This window comes from Caretta caretta, chromosome 2 (assembly GCF_965140235.1).
Source record: "Caretta caretta isolate rCarCar2 chromosome 2, rCarCar1.hap1, whole genome shotgun sequence".
NCBI lineage: Eukaryota > Metazoa > Chordata > Testudines > Cheloniidae > Caretta > Caretta caretta.
Window position 1 is genome coordinate 76,897,636 of NC_134207.1, and position 17,599 is coordinate 76,915,234.

Genomic DNA, 17,599 nt, shown 5'->3' on the forward strand with positions numbered 1-17,599 from the left:
TGTGAGTAGGCAGCCCACAAAGAATCAGAGAGCAACACAGGAGCAGCTGAAAGCAAGGTGTGTGTTTTTGTTCAGGAAGAAAATAAAAGAAGAAAACTACAACAAATGTAAGTGGGGGAATAGAACCGCTATTGTGGGGAACTTTCCTGGCTTCTGCACTACCCCGGTGAAGTGGGCTAGCGAAAGGATCTGAGTCCTCGTTCCCACTTCCTTTACCCAGTAGCCTCCCTGCCCTTGAGGACTCCCCTTCTGCTCTCCTGTCTGGCAGAGTCCTCGTAACCCCAACAAGGCTGGGCCCAGGATTCCTGGGGGGCTCGACCCCCAACCCTGCTAGCACAGGGGCTAAGGTGTACCCACTCCGGGGTACTCTCTCTGCACTGAGCACTTCTCTGACCCACTGACCATTACATACAAGTTAAAGCAAATGCAAGTTATTTAATCAACATTAATTTTAAAAAGAATAAGGAAAAATGGGAAAGGTTAAAGGAAACACATCAACCCACTCTGTGCCAGGGAACATCACAAACAGTGTCTCTGGAATGTCAGGGCAGTTCACAGTCTATTCCTTGTAAGTCCCAGGCCCCCTTCTCAGGCCCTGGCTGTGCTGTAGGGATGCTGTGAGTTGGTTGGACACTTGCTCTGGTGGTGGCCACACGCTCTCAGGGTCTAAGTGGTAGGACCCTTCTTCCCAGTGTCGCCCCCGCCCTGTCGGGGTTACGATCCAAGCCTGGCCTACAGAGCCTCTTGGCTGAGGCATCTCCCTGTGCTGGGCCCACTGCCCAGGGTTCCCCTCGCTCTCCTCAGCTGCTCACCGCACCCAGCTCCGGACTGCTCCAGCCCCAGCTCCACCACTCTGTCTCTGCACTGCTGCTGCTGCTCTGCCTCCAGCTCCCTGGGCTGCTTCTTTGGCCCCTCTAGCTCTGGTTGCTGCAGCTCTGCTCCCAGGACAGGTCTGCTCTGCAGGCTGCTTCTGTGACTCTGCTCCCAGCACTGACCTGCTTCGTGGGCTGCTTTTCTGGCCCCTCTGGCTCTCGTTGCTGCAGCTCTGCTCCCAGGGCAAGTCTGCTCTCTCTGGGCTGGGCCTCTAGCTTTGGGGATGCAGCTCTGCTCCCAGGACAGGGTCTGCTCTCTCTGGGCTGCTTTTCTGGTCCCTCTGGATCTGGCCCAGCTCTGCTCCCCAGATGAGCTTGGGCCCCTGCCTTCTCCTTAGCTCGGCCCCACTCTGTCTGACCCAGGCAAATCCAGCTCACACGGAGGACGGGACCTCCCTGGCCTCCTGACTCCCTGATTAGCCTGCTCGCCCTGTCATTCAGGCTGACCTGCAGCACTGGCCTCTCCCCATTGTACCTGGGGACTGTGAGTCTCAGGGTCCTGATTCCCCATCAACCCTTCCCCTTTGAGTACTGGGAGCTAACAACTAAAACACCCCCACTGAATGTTAGTAAGGGGGCAACAGTCCCCTTACACAAAGACTGGGGAGAATAACTAACTATAGAAATGTTAATGAAATAATGGTCACAAACGGACTGCTAATAGCTCCATCTCCAGCCAAAGGCGGTTGAGAAGGAACTGAGGGGGGTTAGCCTGTGCATGCTGGCTAGCCTCATGGCAGGGCACGAGGAGAGACAGCTCATGTGCGGGCCTACTGGATGCTGTTACTGAAGTCCTCCGATCATCAGCACAGGAATGCAAGCACACCTTCAGTGGCGCACCCATAGGGACACTACTGAAAGAGGAATGATTCCTTACACAGTGTGTGTAGGATGTTCAGAAAACTGGGTCACTTACACCCCTGTTTATGTAACTGCTGAATTTGGCCCAGAGACTTCTAGAGTAAGCAGGTAAAATTTTTATGGACCTGAATTTGGCTCCAAGGGTATGTCTGCACTCAGAGCTGGGCATGTGAGGCCCAGCTCCAGAAGACATACTTGTGTTGGCTCTCATTGAGCTAGCATACTAAAAAGTATTGTAGCTGCAGTAGTGTGGGCAACGGCGGGAGAGGCTAGCGGCCCAGACTACAAACCTGTCCAGACTGGACCCCATGTGGACGTTCTTTGTGTGGTGAGCGCAAGCTTCTGCCTGCACCACTGTGGGTGCCTGGCTATTTTTAGTACACTAGCTGGATGTGAGCTGGCACGAGTATGTCTCCTCAAACTGGGAATCACACCTCCAACTCCAATTGTAGACAGATCCCGAATGTTAACCTCTTGCTTTGCACACACAAGAATGAAATCTGCTTCAGTACATTGTCCCCTTGGAATGAGTGTACAAGTCTCATAAACTGTACATGCTGAAAGGGCTTGGTTGAAACATAGTGCTAGATAGTAGCTATCTGAATTGTATATGTTTACTTACATTTAGACAATGCCAGTTAACCCAGTCAACTCTGGCTGTATCAGCTGCTCACACAAAAGCCACAATGAGCAGGACAATAGACCTTCAAGATGCTGAAATGGCATTGGAGTTGGTTCAAGTTGCTTCCTTCAAGAAGGTGAAGCTGTAGTATTCTAATACAATTAACTTTTAGTTTAGAAATTTGATGGAATTACTAGAAATTTTAAAATTATCTTAAAGGTCTTGGGGAACCAGAAAAAAAAAGAAAAGTAAATGAAGAGAACGAGGATAAGGGGTCAAGCCAAGAAGCGCTTAGTCAATATGGCATCAAGTAAAACCAAAACAAACAGCAACAAAAAACCCTAGCTTCTGTGGAGCAGGTGAATTTTTTTTTTAATGTTCTCTTGAAGGAAGAGCTCCAGACATAAGAAAAGTCATGAACTGAAAGCACTTCAGGACTCCTACTTTTTCACCAGTAAAGATCATACCCAGCCTGGGGAGCTGGAACAATTTGTACAGTAGGGGTGCTGAGAGCCATTGAACCAAACTGTAAACCCTGTACATAATGGAAACCCATTCCAAGCCCGGGGGTGTTGCAGCACTCCCAGCACCCCTAGTTCTAGCACCTATGTACCCAGCCAAGTATGTAATAATCTTAATAAAATATACCTTAAAAAATACCTTTTTTAAACTCATGAGCTGGAGTGGGATGTCTAGTTTACTCCATATAGGGCTTGAGCTGTACGTTAACTGTAACACCTTGATGTCTCAGAGTCCTGTGGCACCTTATAGACTAACAGACGTATTGGAGCATAAGCTTTTGTGGGTGAATACATGCATCTGACGAAGTGGGTATTCACCCACGAAAGCTTATGCTCCAATATGTCTGTTAGTCTATGAGGTGCCACAGGACTCTTTGCCGCTTTTACAGATCCAAACTAACACGGCTACCCCTCTGATACCTTGATGTGTGTTTATTGACAAAATATTAATTAACAACTTGAAATGTGTTCACCTCCTTCCTTCCAAGATTTGTTTTAGCTCATCTAAAAAGTTAAAATGTTTCACTAAACGTGATAGAACCTCTGTAGGGAAATTTTCATTTTGAGATAATGTGAGTCAGGTCTTTGGGAAGACTATATAAGACCAGATCTTGATATATCTTCAGTGCTGGTTTTACTAGAAATGGTCATATTGCAATTCAGCTTCATCCCGTCAGATTAGAACTTCAAGGTAAGTTCCTGTTGACAGTGAAGACATTCCCAAAATGCAGCACTTTATCACCCAACCCAGATGTGTTTTTAATTCCCCACCCTATTTGTATAGAAAAATAGTATCAACAGTTGGTTAAGCTCTGGTGTGTTCTGATGGTTATCCCTCCCCATAAAAAAAACACCTTTAGTCTCCTAATTTTATGCAGTCTTCATCGACTGCTATTTGAGGCCAGCAGGACTTAGTGTATGATTAAGTGTTTGATTGAATCTGGGCCTTCGTCAGTGGAGTACTATATACCTTAAGCTTTCTCGCTCTGATAGAGCTAGTCATGTTAGAGTTCAGGTGGCACATTTATTTACAGGCCTCTTAAGAATAAATTTGATAAGCTTCTGACTCAAATAAATATTATATCTGAAGTCCTACGTCTTGTAGTTTGTTTAAAATTATGAAAGGCTGATTGTTTACAACATTCCATTCTTAAATATTTTTAGCCAGAGCTAGTTGAAACATATAAAATCATAAGACTTTTTTGTGTGTCTGCTGTTGCATAAATCCACGCAAATCTGTCTCCTTATTTTAAGAGATGGGGCATTTTCGACTACTTACATGCAAATTGATCAGTGAGGTGCCTCAAACAAGGAAGTTATTTCAAGTCAGATACAGTATGATACAGATATATATTTTTAATCCACCCTGCTTATTGCCTCTAATCACCCTTATTAGTTTTGCCTGACTGTTCTCTGTAGTCTTCAGCTCCAACAAAGGCTAATAGAAAACAGCTAAAAATGCTTTAAAAATATTAGCTGCATTTTCAGACAATGTTGTTGAAATGCCTTCACCATAGAGCTGATGGGAAAATGGTAACTATTTTACACACAAAAAAATCTAAAGAAATGAAAATTTTTGGATTATGATTTTTGGAAAAATTTGAAAACTGAAAAATTTTACTAATCAAGTTGTATTTGCTATTATATAAATACTTTTTTCAAGTACTTAGTATCTAAAATATGTACTGGTGAATTGCCTACAGATCTGCAAAATCTCTTGGCACGTTCTTTGTAGAAAGTTACACCTCTGGGCACTGTACATACAAATCTACATAATACAGTAGATCACTAATTTCTCGTGCTCAACTTGATAAGCCCAGAGATGAAGGATGGCCTAATAGCTAGAGTGCTAGCCTGGAACTGGAATGACCAAGGTTCAGATCCTTTTCTACCAAAGTCTTCCTGTGTGACCTTGCTTTAGTCTGTTCATCTCTCTTTGCCTCAGTTTCATATCTATAAAATGGGGATAATACTTTCCTACCTTGAGGGATTGTGAGGATACACTGAGATTGTGAGGTGCCCAGATACTACTATAGTGGGAGTCATATAAATAATTTAGTTAGCAATACTAGGTCTTGTGTCTGATGTGCTGTGTTGTACTGACTATTACCAATATTGTTTTATTGAACTTCCCTGTGTCTCTGTATCCATCTGACTCTTGCCTTATATTGAGATTGTCCCTACCCCAAGGAGTTTAATCATGTTCTGTGATTGTACACCGCGTAGCACATTGGGGTCCTGATCCATGACTAGGGCTCCTAGGTGCTACAGTAATATAAATAAATATAAGAAATTTCAAATGATGTGAAATTTAGCATAAACACTTTTCTAGAACATCCCGTTTCCTGAAATACGATGTATATTTGCATTAATAAAAATAAATAACAGCCTTGTGTAGGATGCAGGTAACTTGCAGAGTAAAATGAAGAATATCTATTGCTGAAGGACATATGAAAGACAATTTCGATCTCAAACAAATTAAATACAAACATATTCCAAGAGCGATAGTGAATATGCTGAATAATAGTAATTGTCTGAGCATGTCAGTGTTTAAAATTTATTTAAAAAATTACAGGTGATATTATCACTAATACGCACCATCATTAACACTCTGGAAAAATAGAGATGTGTTTTCTGTGAAACAAGTACACTGGAACTTGAGTGTTCTAAAAAGTCTGTCCTTTTTCCTTAAAACTGTTCTCACTTTTGCCAGATGTAAAGAGGTTAAAGCAGCTCTTCTGAAAGCATTCAGAGCAACTTGCTCACAATATATCCCTGTTCCTCAGCTTGTTCACTCTATAAACAGTGGAAATAATCAACCTTTCAAATCTAAGGAAGTGTGGTGTCTCTTGGACAAGATGCAAAAAGACAGTCAAGTCATGGTGTCGGATAATGTTGTATTTATCATTTAGTGCTTAGCTACTTTCATGTACTCAAGTCTTTGAAGCTAGTCTTGTTTTGAATGTTTTGTACAATAAAAATATGCAGCTGCCAGCAACGTCTCATGAATCAGTTCATGAAAATGCATCAGGAGCATTTAGTAGGTGTACATGTTTACTTGGATTTGTATGCCAAGCTGAGGTGCCAGCAGCCCAATGAGACAGTGTCTAATTGTTGTCTTGGTAAAATGGATAATCTAGGCTGCCTGGTGAGACTTCAACAGATTTTAAAAAATCTAGTCTCTCTTTGTTCTGTATATCTTCACCATGTTCAGGGAGATTTAAAGCAAATGTCAGATATCTCACACAATGACACATTTCCACGTGCGATGAGTAGAAGCCGTAAGCCTACCAATTTCAGACACTTTATTGGTCTTGTCATAGTACCCAGACGTTATCTAAGATGATGCTTTATTTTTCATTCTTAACAGATTTTAGCAAAATGACTAAGATGAACTATAACTGTAAAATAATTGTGTGATTGAGACATCCAGGTGACTTCAAACACTGATCTTTTGGTCATTGGCTTTTATGTCTCAGATTTCATTCATTTTATGTCTCAGATGTTCATTCTGTTAAATGAAGAAAATGCATCTTATAACTAAAGGAAATGCCAAAACTTGAATGACTCTAGAAACACAAACAACAATTTTCAGGAACAACATTAAACAGTATAATTTGAGTGCAGATCAAGACGAGGTAAGAGACAGAAATTTTAGGGGAAAGTGAATCTTTGTCAGTATCCTGTTGGAAGACTTGTACTACATTATTGCTGTTCTCTATATTTAGGGTATGCCTGTGCCTTGCTATGGATGTTGGGATTAGCCAGTTCATCCTTGCTGTATTTTGAGCTTTCATCTTGATCAGATTGGAAGAAAGAGTTTCCTCAGTTTACATATGTACAACTCCCTGCCTCGAAGACTGCCAGAGACCCTGTGTTATTCAAGACACAGTGAAGGCCACCTGATTCGGTGATTCTGGTTTATAAAACAGTTTTAACCTGCTCTCTTCTTTAGTGTTAATTTTTATTTTATTATTTTAACGTATTATATCAAAAAACTTGTATTTGCAAAAGGAATCACCATTGGGCAGAGATGCTTGTCATCCTGTGCAGTAACCCACATGTTTTAAGATGAAATAAAATAATAAAAATAGTGGAAAATGCAGTAGCAGATCAGATGTTTTAAGTTTGGGAATGACCGAGGACAGAGGAGATGAGGACAGTTACCAGTTGGAAATCGGGTTTACAAACAGTGAGAGAGATGCGTGTGTATAATATATAATCCTGGCTTCTGTGAAGTCAGGAGCAAAACCTCCATTAACTTCAGTGAGGTCAAGATTTCACCCATCATGACTCAGTGCATTTTCCTTCACTTTTTAGGTTAACTTTAATTGCTACTTTATACAGGGATGTAAAGCTTTAACAGTGGATATCTGAAAAACATTTTCTTGTAGCTAATAAAATGGTGTATACTGTAAGTTACAGGCTTTTTATTTGATCTTTTTTAAGTATCAAGCCAGAGTGTCCTGGATATCTTCTTTTCCCCCTGACATTTGTTCAGCTCTTGTTCATTTAAGTTCAACTATATCACCTATTCAGCACACAATTATTTTGCGAAAAAGCCTTGTTTAGAAAATACCTGAATCTTTTAACTAAAAAGACAATACTTACGTTTTCTAAAATCCAAGCTTCTTTGTTTTTTATCATTTTTTGGTGGTATTTCTTCTTCATGCAACATGTGCTTATAATAGTGACAAGGAGCATAATGACAAATACAGCCATTGTCGAGGAAACAGCTATTATAATATTTTCTTTAGTTGAGCCTCTCCTCTCACACTTTTCTCCCATATACCACCAGTCATTACCTGCTGGACATCTATAAAATAAGAGCAACACCTATTTGACATCTAACAAAAATTAAAGAAAGATACAGTTCTGTAAATTGTAGGTTCATTATTAGTATACACTAAACCCTCATGATGCAATCTAACTCTGAATTAAAGTTGCTCTATGGGGTATTCCCATCTGTATATACACAGAGAGCTGCCACCTTGCTGCTGTTTCCCTTTGCTATCGTGTTCCAGATGGAGCCACTCTAGTTGACAGCCTTCTAGGGAAAGTCTAAAGATCAGACTGGTTGATCATTCTGATTACTTTAGTAGTTGACTTAGTTGTATATGTCCCTCTAAAAAAAAAACAAAACCCACCACTGAAAAGGCACAACCTATGAGGAGAATTTAGTGTCCTTGGACCTCTTCCCCCCCTCTGGCTGCTGATTAGCTCTTCTTTTCCCCCTTGAACTGATGACATTCCAGGTAATACAAAATTAATTTTCTACTCCTGGAAACTGGTGCTACTATCAGCAGAGCTGTTATGCGGCTTGCCTGTGTTACTGTTAATTCATTGTACTGACCTGCTGCTGTTCTGCCCACCTGCCATGCTCATCTCCTCTCTGTTGCACTTCTGTTTCCTTCAGCCAATCACTTCAAAAAAGTGTGTGGATGGGAGCAGAAGGTTATCAACAAAAGCAGCTCAACCAACCACCTAGTGCCTTACGCTATCCTTACAATTCAAAAGCACTCAATTAGCATGTTCTAGCAACCCTCTTCTTCTGCACCCCCACCTCTTCCTCTCTCCCTCATTATCAATTAAGCTCATCTGTCAATTTTTAAACTGGAAGACCATCAGGACAGGAACTATGGACCAAATTGTCAGGTCTGACCAAGTAGTGTTTGGCACAGGAGCTGGGGTTGAGGAAGCAAAGGTAACTTCACCCCTGTTGTACCCCAATTCTGTGGATGGCCCAACTGAAGATGCTTCAGTCATGTCCCCTTTCCTTGGCCAGGCTTCCTCACCCAGATGTTGGTGTAGGGCTGCCACCTGGGGATTTTCCTTATGCTGGGGCAACTCCAAAAGATATTGGTACGACTTAAACAGAGCTGGACCATCGCACCAAAAAGTAGAAATGGTCTTCTGTTCTAAAGAACTACTATTGGAGAATGGTGTGGATTGCACCCTCAGCCAGTTTGCAGACGACACTAAACTGGGAGGAGAGGTAGATACGCTGGAGGGTAGGGATAGGATACAGAGGGACCTAGACAAATTGGAGGATTGGGCCAAAAGAAATCTGATGAGGTTCAACAAGGACAAGTGCAGAGTCCTGCACTTAGGACTGAAGAATCTAATGCAGCGCTACAGACTAGGGACTGAATGGCTAGGCAGCAGTTCTGCAGAAAAGGACCTAGGGGTTACAGTGAACGAGAAGCTGGATGTGAGTCAACAGTGTGCCCTTGTTGCCAAGAAGGCCAATGGCATTTTGGGATGTATAAGTAGGGGCACTGCCAGCAGATCGAGGGATGTGATCGTTCCCCTCTATTCGACATTGGTGAGGCCTCATCTGGAGTACTGTGTCCAGTTTTGGGCCCCACACTACAAGAAGGATCTGGAAAAATTGGAGAGAGTCCAGCGGAGGGCAACAAAAATGATTAGGGGACTGGAACACATGACTTATGAGGAGAGGCTGAGGGAACTGGGATTGTTTAGTCTCCAGAAGAGAAGAATGAGGGGGGATTTGATAGCTGCTTTCAACTACCTGAAAGGTGGTTCCAAAGAGGATAGATCTAGACTATTCTCAGTGGTAGAAGAGGACAGGACAAGGAGTAACGGTCTCAAGTTGCAGTGGGGGAGATTTAGGTTGGATATTAGGAAAAAAATTTTCACTACGAGGATGGTGAAACACTGGAATGCGTTACCTAGGGAGGTGGTGGAATCTCCTTCCTTAGAAGTTTTTAAGGTCAGGCTTGACAAAGCCCTGACTGGGATGATTTAATTGGGGATCGGTCCTGCTTTGAGCAGGGGGTTGGACTAGATGACCTCTTGAAGTCCCTTCCAACCCTGATATTCTATGATTCCTTCTCCTTAGCCAGGACTGCTACTGTCCCCAGGAGATATAAGTTATGGCACATGGAGCAGGTGTTCCTGAGGTTTTTATTGAAAGATATTACTGTAAATTTACAATACAACTGCCACTTTTCTTCTAATCCATAAGCCTGGCAGCCCTACAGGCTGCAGTTTGTGGCTGTCTGGCCCCTTTAAACTCCCTGTCTATTAAATTATGGCCACATTTCTAGAAAAGGATCCACTTGCATAGAAACTATAAGCTCACATGAAGTGTATTGGCTTCAATGAGATTTTGCATGATCAGGGCTTAAATTAAAAGCTTGATGCACTTGGCCTTCAGAATTCTGCCTCACAGCAGTCCCAAGGTGTGCATGCTCTGGCATGACATTGCTATACTACTAACCAATGGAAAGGATGATGATACTGAGATCTGGAACAATGTTAACCAATCAGATTGCATATGTTAATGAATCTACCTTGCTTAGCTATAATAAATTCCAGAAATGCTGCTATACACTTCCTTGAAGGCAAAAACCTAGTTTAGTCATCAAACTTCCTGTCCCCTTTAGTTTCAAAGGCAAGCTGTTACACTTTTGAAATTCAGAGCCATAATCAGGATCACCTGATATTTCTGAAAGAACTGTTCAGAATGCATGTAACAATACATGGGTTGACTTCTTGTTTCAAAAATATAAATTTCCTTGAGATTACATTTAACTTCTGTTTCATCTCCATTAATATTTAACCCTCAGTTTAGGATGAGGTAATCCTTAACTATGATAACACATTAACAAAGCCATTAAAAATAAATATAGATTAAAAACAGAATACTTTAAAATAGGGAAAGACTGAGACTGGGAAAAGCTGTGTTGCCCAAACTGGTCACAGATTTAGTCAGGATTTGTGATGTTAGACATTCGCTGTATTAAAACCAGCCAGTCTTCTCTGCGGGTAACAAGTTTAATTTATTTTCTTAAATGATTAAACTCTACTCCACGGTTTTCTTTCTGATCACAAAATTCACCTTGGGATTGAAGTAAGTTAGTTACCTGCACACTGGTTTTTCATCGACGACAATGGAGATACCACCATTTACACAGAAATTTAGAGTTGCTGTCACGGGTACTGTTGTGGGAATGGTGGTTGCTGTGGCGATAGCATTTGTTAAGCTTGGTTCAGTTAATATCAGATGTGAGATATCTAAAGGGGAAAAAAAGAGCATGTGGTTTTCATGCCATACTAATTTTTAGTTGACCAGCTATAAGACTTTTCCATTACCCTGTTTTTTGAAGCTCTCTGATTTTCTGCAAATGGACACAACATTTCCCTACATTAAAATGAGAATATATAACACCCACAAGTTTGCACTACTGATGAATTCTAAAAGTAAATAGCAATAATATACTGGCTGTGACACATCCTAAGCAATTTTCAGCTGTTATAAATAAATAACTGGTATTTTCACCTTTCAGCAGCATGAAATTCCTCTGCCATGTTTTGCAGTTTATATTCAGAAACAGTCAAGAGACCAGAAGTGGTCTAGCGAAGAAATTTTGTATAGGAACAGCATCACATAGTGTATAATTAGATTTCTAACCCACTAATGAGCTAGGTTGAGATGATTATACAGTGACTATATCTATCCATACTTTCAGTCAAGCACATGATTAACTTTAAACATGAGTAGGCCCACTGACTCCCAGGACTACTCACGCATAAAATTAATCATGTGAATATATGTTTATAGGAACGGAGCCTTATGTAGTACTAAAAACATCATACTGCATGCTTACTGCATTATAAAGAGTTACTTTATATAGCTACCATCAATGCTTACATACCTTCCATTGTTAAAAGAATGTAAACACCATCTTCTTTGATGAAGTTGAGGCTTCTAAGCCTTTCATGAGTTAGAAATCCATTAGTTCCACGTCCTGGCCCTCTCATGAATTGAGTCCCATTAGCGAAATTAGCAGGCGATCCTACTTTGTCTGGCCTGTCCCAAAAATAAGATGAGGAATCTGCAAGGGGGAAAAAAATGCGTGTATGTGTGTGTCCTGAATATTTAAACAGGAAGTTACTCAAAACTCAGATAAGGAGTTATATTGGTTGTACGATTATATAAATTACTGTCTCTCTCCCCTCCACACTTCCCGGTCCTGAGAATCAACTCAAGTGTGCAGGAGGCTATTATCAAGAAAGTCTTCTGGTGGCTTGTTAAATAGATTTTTATCTTGGGATGGAACATGAGGCCTATTCTGTGTGTCATCCAAAAAATATTTTTTGGAAGAAAGTTGGAAGAAAAATTGGTAACACGGGATTAGTTTTTAAAATGCACTAGTTTGGTGGTTCTCAAAGTGAAGCATTTGCTGGTAGTCTGTGGAGAACTAGCTGGTCACAAGTTGCCAGCTCCTCCTCCAGATATGCCAGCTTGACACTGCAAAGCAGAGATCAAACACCTGTGAAAGTAGCTGGTAACACAGAGAAGGAGCCAGCCTTGCTGCCTGTACTAGGGGCTTCCACTACCTAGAAGGAGAATAATCAAGAGCTGCCCTCAGGGATTGGAGATGTCAGCAGGATACGAATGACCAAGTGAAAAAAGAAGGAAAGTGAGTTGCAGGTGCATGGGTGCAGAGAACCAAGGGGGCTGAGCACTATGCCCAGGTGTGTAGGGTAAAAGGGAACTAAGTGGCAAGGACCAGAATGTATAGGGCAAGAAGATGACTATCAACAGGAAATCTTGTGTAGTGTTGTTTTATTAAAAGGGGATCCCATCCTGTCATTCTAGAGTATTTATCTCACATACTTTCCACATTAGGGAGTTTGATGTGTGTGTGCATCACAGAATATTTGTACTTAAAAAAAAATATTGTGACTTTTAGACAATTTTTAATGCTTTTCAGACCCTAGCGTTACTAAAGTCTGGGAATCCACACAGCTAGTTGTATTTCCATGCAAAGCAAGAACTTAAAGATTGTGATACTGGTAGTTGTCTTTTGTAGCAAAATTCTTACTACACTAGTATATAGAAAGTGTCTCAGGCCTATAGCCAATGTACATTAAAATAAAATCCTATAATTTACCTCCCCATAGAAATTCTTACTCTCTTCTGTTTTCAGTCTTTACCTTTTCATTGAATTTTCTCCTTTTAAAATGACTGTGAGCTATTGCCATTTCTTCTCTTCTCTTCCCTCTCACCCCCTCCAGCTGCAGATTATTGAATTTGAATTATTGTTCTTTGTCCACTTGAAGACTAGGTTTGACACCAATGCTCCCTTCATCATGGGCTCTGGTTAATGATGGCACTCTTGTCTTGTATTAAATCATGCGTAACAGCTGGTCACCGCTCTCTATATAAAGGATGCCACCCAAGGCCCCTGCTCAACCCTATTATCCTGCTCTGGGATATACAATTCCCCAATGTCACTGCTTCCTGCCATTGCATCAAATTCCCTACTAATGTAATGTAGTGTAGTCATCAGTTTTTAACTAACCTGTTAATACAGATAGATCTGTTGTTACACTTCTTTGATTTGACATGCGTTGACGAATATCAGGATTTTGATCCAACAGCACCATAGTAACTTGTTGCCATTCACAAGGCCACTGCAGATGATCATCATTTACTCCAGAGATTAAGTGCAAATATATTGCTAAGTTAAATGGGTTGCTACTGGTACCATTCACATACAAGCCAACCTGAAAAGCATATCCTTTACTAGAGTAAAAAGGAGGACTGTATATTTTATTTTGTGCAGGACTTGTATTGAGGAGATGTGTGAAATTTCTTATATGCCAGACATGATGGGGACACTGTGTTTCTGAAAGGTTAATGTCATCAATAGAAAGGCCACCATTTGATGAACCATTTCCTTTTATGCCTTCAAATACAATCCTGAATTTACTTGTGGCGTTCAAAGGAACATGGTAAAGCTGCCAATAATCCAGAGGTGAACCTGAAAAAGAATTGTGGGGTTTTCAAAGATGGCAAACAAAGCAGTCAAATACTGTACAGTATTCAGGATCTGTTACAACATTACACAAAAATTTATTAATTCCACTAGAGTTGAGGTTGTGTCAATATCTCTCTTATAAACACTGCTTTTCACGGAATTTAAATATGCATGCAGGAGCACATTCTTTTCCCTTCTAATTTTCTAACGTATGTTTAGTTGTTTAACATGCATAATATTTACTGAATTTAATAGTGGAAAAAAGTTATTGTTCTTAGAGATTTATTTTTCTTGATTATGTATTTTCAAAAGAATTTGACAGTGAGTTAATCCAAATGTTGTGAGAACTGGACGTGCACAAAAAACAGACTAGTATCTCAGTAACAATCCCCTCCTAACCAAAACAGTCCACTGCTCACCTCTACCAGCACCAAAACACAGCCCATGCACATAAATAGTTACATATCAAAAGAACAGAAAAGGATGGATTGATTTTAAATCAGAGCTACTTAAATTACCAATTTTAATCACGATATAAATCAGCAAGCAAGAAACCTTGATTTATATTCATTTTATTTGTGTTTTGCCATTGTACCATTTAGTTATTTTCCTGAAGAAAGACTGATTCTCATTGGTTGGTAACCATTAAAACATGCTGATTAGCAACTAAATATAACTTTTGCATTAAATTTGGTGCTTCTTTTTGCTAATCAGGAGAATACGCTCTATCTGTACATATTTATTTAAGCAGTTATATAGCTTAATATATACGTATTCAGATTCTTAATTTTTACATTTTTATATTAGAAAATGGTGAATGATGTATTTCTTGTTTACTAGATTAATTTTTACTTGTGATTTGTGTCAAGCTCTATTTGTATGGAAATTCACATCAATTAAAATGTACAAGAGAAGTATTTTAATTGTTTTATTAAATAAAACTACCTTAAATATTCTAGATACATAAGGAAAAAAAGTTTATCGAACATTTTCTATTGAAAACTACCTGATTTATGAAGCAAAGGAAATATTATCTGTATTTAGTGAATTGAATAAATTATTTCCTATCACCATGTTCTCCAGGATTTTGGAACTAGCAGATCTCATCCTCTCACACCTATTTTCTTGGCTGCCAACTGGTTTCTTAATTCTGAATTAATTAATCATTGAACTGAACTAGTTGAATAAACTGAAATGCAGAAAATATTCTCTGCAGCTGCAGAAGAGACTACTGCTATCAAAATCTGGCTTAGCATGTCAACAAACTCTGGTTCCAGGTGCTTAGCCAGTGACTTCCACCATTTCAATGGTTTGACTTCCTTTAAAACTTGGCAGCAAATGTGTACTGCTTAAAGTTTTTTTTTATTTAGTTTAAATGATTAATAGATAATAAATTTAGGTTAATATAGGTTTTCAATATCAAATTTAAATAGCTTTATTTTAAAAAAACTCTGTACTTAATTTAAATTAAAAAAAAATCTGATGTAAATATTTTTTAAAAAGTCATTGACTTATCCACCCTGTCCTGCAACCAAATATCCTGAGACAGATTTCAAGAAGTAGGCTGAAGTACAGAGAGAGTAAACTTGCTCCCAGGATAGGTTTAGTGAGAATTAGGGGTTCCCTTTAGATTAACCTGAGGTCTACACCAGCCCTGAGAAGCCCTGATACCTGTCTGTATGAGAGGAATCTGATAGTGTACAGGGATGCCAAAAACACCAGAGCAACCGGCTGGTGAAGTTCATGGGGCAATCAAGCACGCAGGAAAAAAAGGCTTAGAGGACTTGATATTTGCTACAGGGAAGACCTTGCAAGCAAACAGGTCTAATTAGATGTAGGCTATGTCTACACTATGGAGACTATACCCACATAGCCATGTCAGCATAGCTATGCTGGCATAACCCTGTAGTCGGAGCCTACATCAACAGGTTTTTTCCATTAGTGTGGGAATACTGCCTCCCCAAATGATTGATAGCTACTATTCTTTCCTCAACATAGCTGCATCTACACTGAGGGGATTTGGGGGCACGGTTAGATCAGCATAGCTATGTCTTTGGAGGTTTGGTGTTTTTCACACCCTTGGCCATCATAGCTATATTGACTAACTTTTAAGTGTAGAACAAGCCTTCGTCATAAAGGGGAACAAGTCTATTTATTATTAGTAGTATTTATTATTCTTCAGTCTAAAAGAGTGAGCATATGAATAACTGGGTACTGTATGTATAATTATTATGCATTTGCTTTTTCTAATGAGATCTGCTCTGACTTACTAAAAATGACAAAAGATCTTGTGCCTGATCCAAAACCCGATGAATCAATTAAAAAACTTCTGTAGATTTCAATGCATTTTAATTAGTCCTTATCTGGGAAATACACTATTGTAGACTGGTCCTGTAAACCTGGAGATTGGTGAGGGTTTTTTTTTTTTAATCAGTTTTAAAAAGTGTATTATATTTTCAAAAAAGAGGGAGAAAAGAAACAGGAAGAAAACTAGCATATAGAGTAAATTTTTCAAAAGGGCCCAAGTGACTAAACCCTGTTGATTTTCAGTAGGAGTTAGGTGTCTAATAAGGGTATGTCTTCACTACCTGCCGGATCGGCGGGCAGTGATCAATCCAGCGGGGATCGATTTATCGCATCTAGCCTAGACTAGATGCGATAAATCGACCTCCAAGCACTATCCCGTCGACTCCTGTACTCCAGCGCCGCGAGAGGTGCAGCCAGAGTCGACGGGGGAGTGGCAGCAGTTGACTCATCGTGGTGGAAACACCACGATAAGTCGATCTAAGTACATCGACTTCAGCTATGTTATTCACGTAGCTGAAGCTGCATAACTTAGATCGCTCCCCCCCACCCCCGTGTAGACCAGGACTAAGTCACTTAAACCTATTTACAGTTGAAAGCTCACAGAATATATCATGCTACATGTCAACTGCAAATTATGATATGTTATTCACATACTTCTGTGAAGTGAGTCCAAATACTGTTAAATAAATGTCTGGAAATATTTTTTTCTAATTTGATAAGATACCTCAGACCAGGGCATTGGGCTAATCTTTTAGATTCACTCCAACTTTTCCACTTTTGTAATATTAATATCTTAACTATTAATTTGCTCTGCAACTTTTTATGTTGTCAAAGACACATCTACCTACAATTTTAGATCAGCTACCATGAATGCTTGTGGATATTTCACTACGTTAGGTGAGAGAACCATACTGATGATAAGTGCAAGTCAGTTGTAGTAACTGACTAAGTTACTGGAAAATGACTGGCTGAGGTTGCATCTCAGAATGTCTCCTCAGCCAATAGAATCACTGCAGTAGCAAGAGAGAAGAAAGCAAACAACGAAACTACAGAGGACAGGAGTTAGAAGATGAACAATGGTAAAGGAAAAACGCCACTTCATTATACTATGCTTTTCACTCCCAGTTGTCTGTTAAGCATATTGAATATATATCCAACCAGAAGGCACACATTTAAAAAGCAAATTTATTTCATACCTTGTATCCTTTCAACGAGTCTTAAAGTACTATTGGAGCTGGCTAAAGCATACTCCCTGACTAAGATGTTCAGCTTATCACTTTCATGACCACTGTTGTAATAATAGAATTGTAAGCACTGAAATCCTCTTTTCGGATATAGAATGCGGCTCTCCAGAGTAGCTGTTTCTCCCACGCTGCCAGCACTGGTGTTAAAATGCATGAAGTACCCAGTATCTGTGAAAAGGGCATGGGAAATACAAAAGAAAAAGAAAGCATACTTTTCCGGTTACATTTTTATTAATATTATTTAACATCACGTTCTGATAATGCCTAGGGGACTCAGCCAGCTTGGGGCCCCATTGTGTTAGGCCCTGTATAAATGTAGTAAATGATGGTCCCTACCCCAAAGGCCTTAAAGTCTCTGGGGATAGAGTGTTGGAGTAAA

At 40.1% G+C, this 17,599-nt stretch overlaps 1 protein-coding gene across 3 annotated transcripts in view; it reads right to left on the reverse strand.

Annotated features, from left to right (window-relative positions):
- Positions 1–17,599, reverse strand: part of MEP1B (meprin A subunit beta) — a 61,604-nt gene that overhangs the window by 18,056 nt on the left and 25,949 nt on the right. For 2 of the 3 annotated variants that reach the window (XM_075125249.1, XM_075125250.1), the window contains 5 exons: positions 17,173–17,388; positions 13,211–13,672; positions 11,558–11,737; positions 10,766–10,916; positions 7,488–7,692 (listed from right to left, as the gene is read on the reverse strand). In XM_075125249.1, the coding sequence (XP_074981350.1) occupies positions 7,488–7,692; positions 10,766–10,916; positions 11,558–11,737; positions 13,211–13,672; positions 17,173–17,388 (1,214 nt within the window). Of the gene's footprint in view, positions 1–5,419; positions 6,388–7,487; positions 7,693–10,765; positions 10,917–11,557; positions 11,738–13,210; positions 13,673–17,172; positions 17,389–17,599 lie in introns of those variants that run through there. The other variant, XM_048840550.2, reaches the window with a different exon arrangement.